Below are 1,150 nucleotides of genomic sequence, written 5' to 3'. Positions count from 1 at the left end.
TTTTTTTTTAATTAAAAAATAATGAATTCCAGTAACTATAGATAGTGTTTTGTTGATTTCTGCCATTCACATTTTCATTACAAGGGGAAAAAATCAGGCATGCTTTACTTTCATGACGAATAATTTTTAATAAAATTATATCCATCAGTTTTTTCATTTTTAAAAAACCCACTAAACTTGGTGGCTGGCTTGATTTATCATAATTGAGTCTTGGTATTATTGGTATTGGTATATCATTTAAGTAACACTTCTTTGATTTTTAGGAAAGATTAGCAGAAGAAATTGAAAAGCTGAGATCTGAACTTGACCAATTGAAAATCAGAACTGGCTCTTTAATTGAACCCACAATATCAAGGTAACATTAAATTAAAAGCTTATCTGCAGTTGACTAAAAACTCATAAAAGAGATAAAAAGGATGTAGGGTAGAACGGTGGTAGTAAGAATGAAAATAGATATGAGAAACTTTACAAAGTTCACATTGACAAAAAAATAGTGAAATGAGAAAAGAAGTATAAGTCAAGTAAAATGGCAAACACATGACACCTAGAGAGGGAAAAAAAACAGCAATAGAAAATCCAGAAGGACACATTTAAACATCTATATAATAAAAGCCTAAGCGACCTTTATGGTGGAACAACCAGAACGACTGGTTGCTATGATCACACTGGCCACCAGGGGCAGACGCGGAATGTAGGAGCTGCCCCCTGATGGTCAGTGTGCTCCCACAGAGGGAGCACTGCTCAGCCAGGAGCCAGGCTCACGGCTGGTGAGTGCAGCGGCAGTGGTGGGAGCCTCTCCCGCCTCCATGGCAGCACTAAGGAGCAGCAAGCTGAATGTTAAGGAGCAGTGAACAGACAGGCAGTAAGGAGCAAGAGGTCCTTGACTGCGAGTGGACGCAGGCCAAGCTGAGGGACCCACCCTCCTCCAGTGCACGAATTTCATGCATAGGGCCTCTAGTTCATATTATAAAAATTATAATTATTGCCCTAACTGGTTTGGCTCACTGGATAGAGCATTGGCCTGTGGACTGAAGGGTCCCAGGTTTGATTCTGGTCAAGGGCATGTACCTTGGTTGTAGGCACAACCCCAGTAGCGGGTGTGCAGGAGGCAGCTGATCAATGTTTCTCTCTCATTGATGTTTCTAACTCT

The 1,150-nt window shown here is 40.7% G+C and overlaps 1 protein-coding gene across 1 annotated transcript in view; it reads left to right on the top strand.

The window, feature by feature from the left end:
- The window catches only part of PPFIA2 (protein tyrosine phosphatase, receptor type, f polypeptide (PTPRF), interacting protein (liprin), alpha 2), a 451,032-nt gene that overhangs the window by 355,835 nt on the left and 94,047 nt on the right, over positions 1 to 1,150 (top strand). The window contains exon 14 of the mRNA XM_015571108.1: positions 264 to 355. Coding sequence (XP_015426594.1) covers positions 264 to 355 — 92 coding nt within the window. The remainder of the gene's footprint in view (positions 1 to 263; positions 356 to 1,150) is intronic.

Source organism: Myotis davidii, unplaced genomic scaffold (assembly GCF_000327345.1).
Source record: "Myotis davidii unplaced genomic scaffold, ASM32734v1 scaffold26, whole genome shotgun sequence".
NCBI classification, from domain to species: Eukaryota; Metazoa; Chordata; class Mammalia; order Chiroptera; family Vespertilionidae; genus Myotis; species Myotis davidii.
The sequence above is the reverse complement of the archived record's forward strand: the minus strand, read 5'-3'. Positions and strand labels throughout refer to the sequence as shown.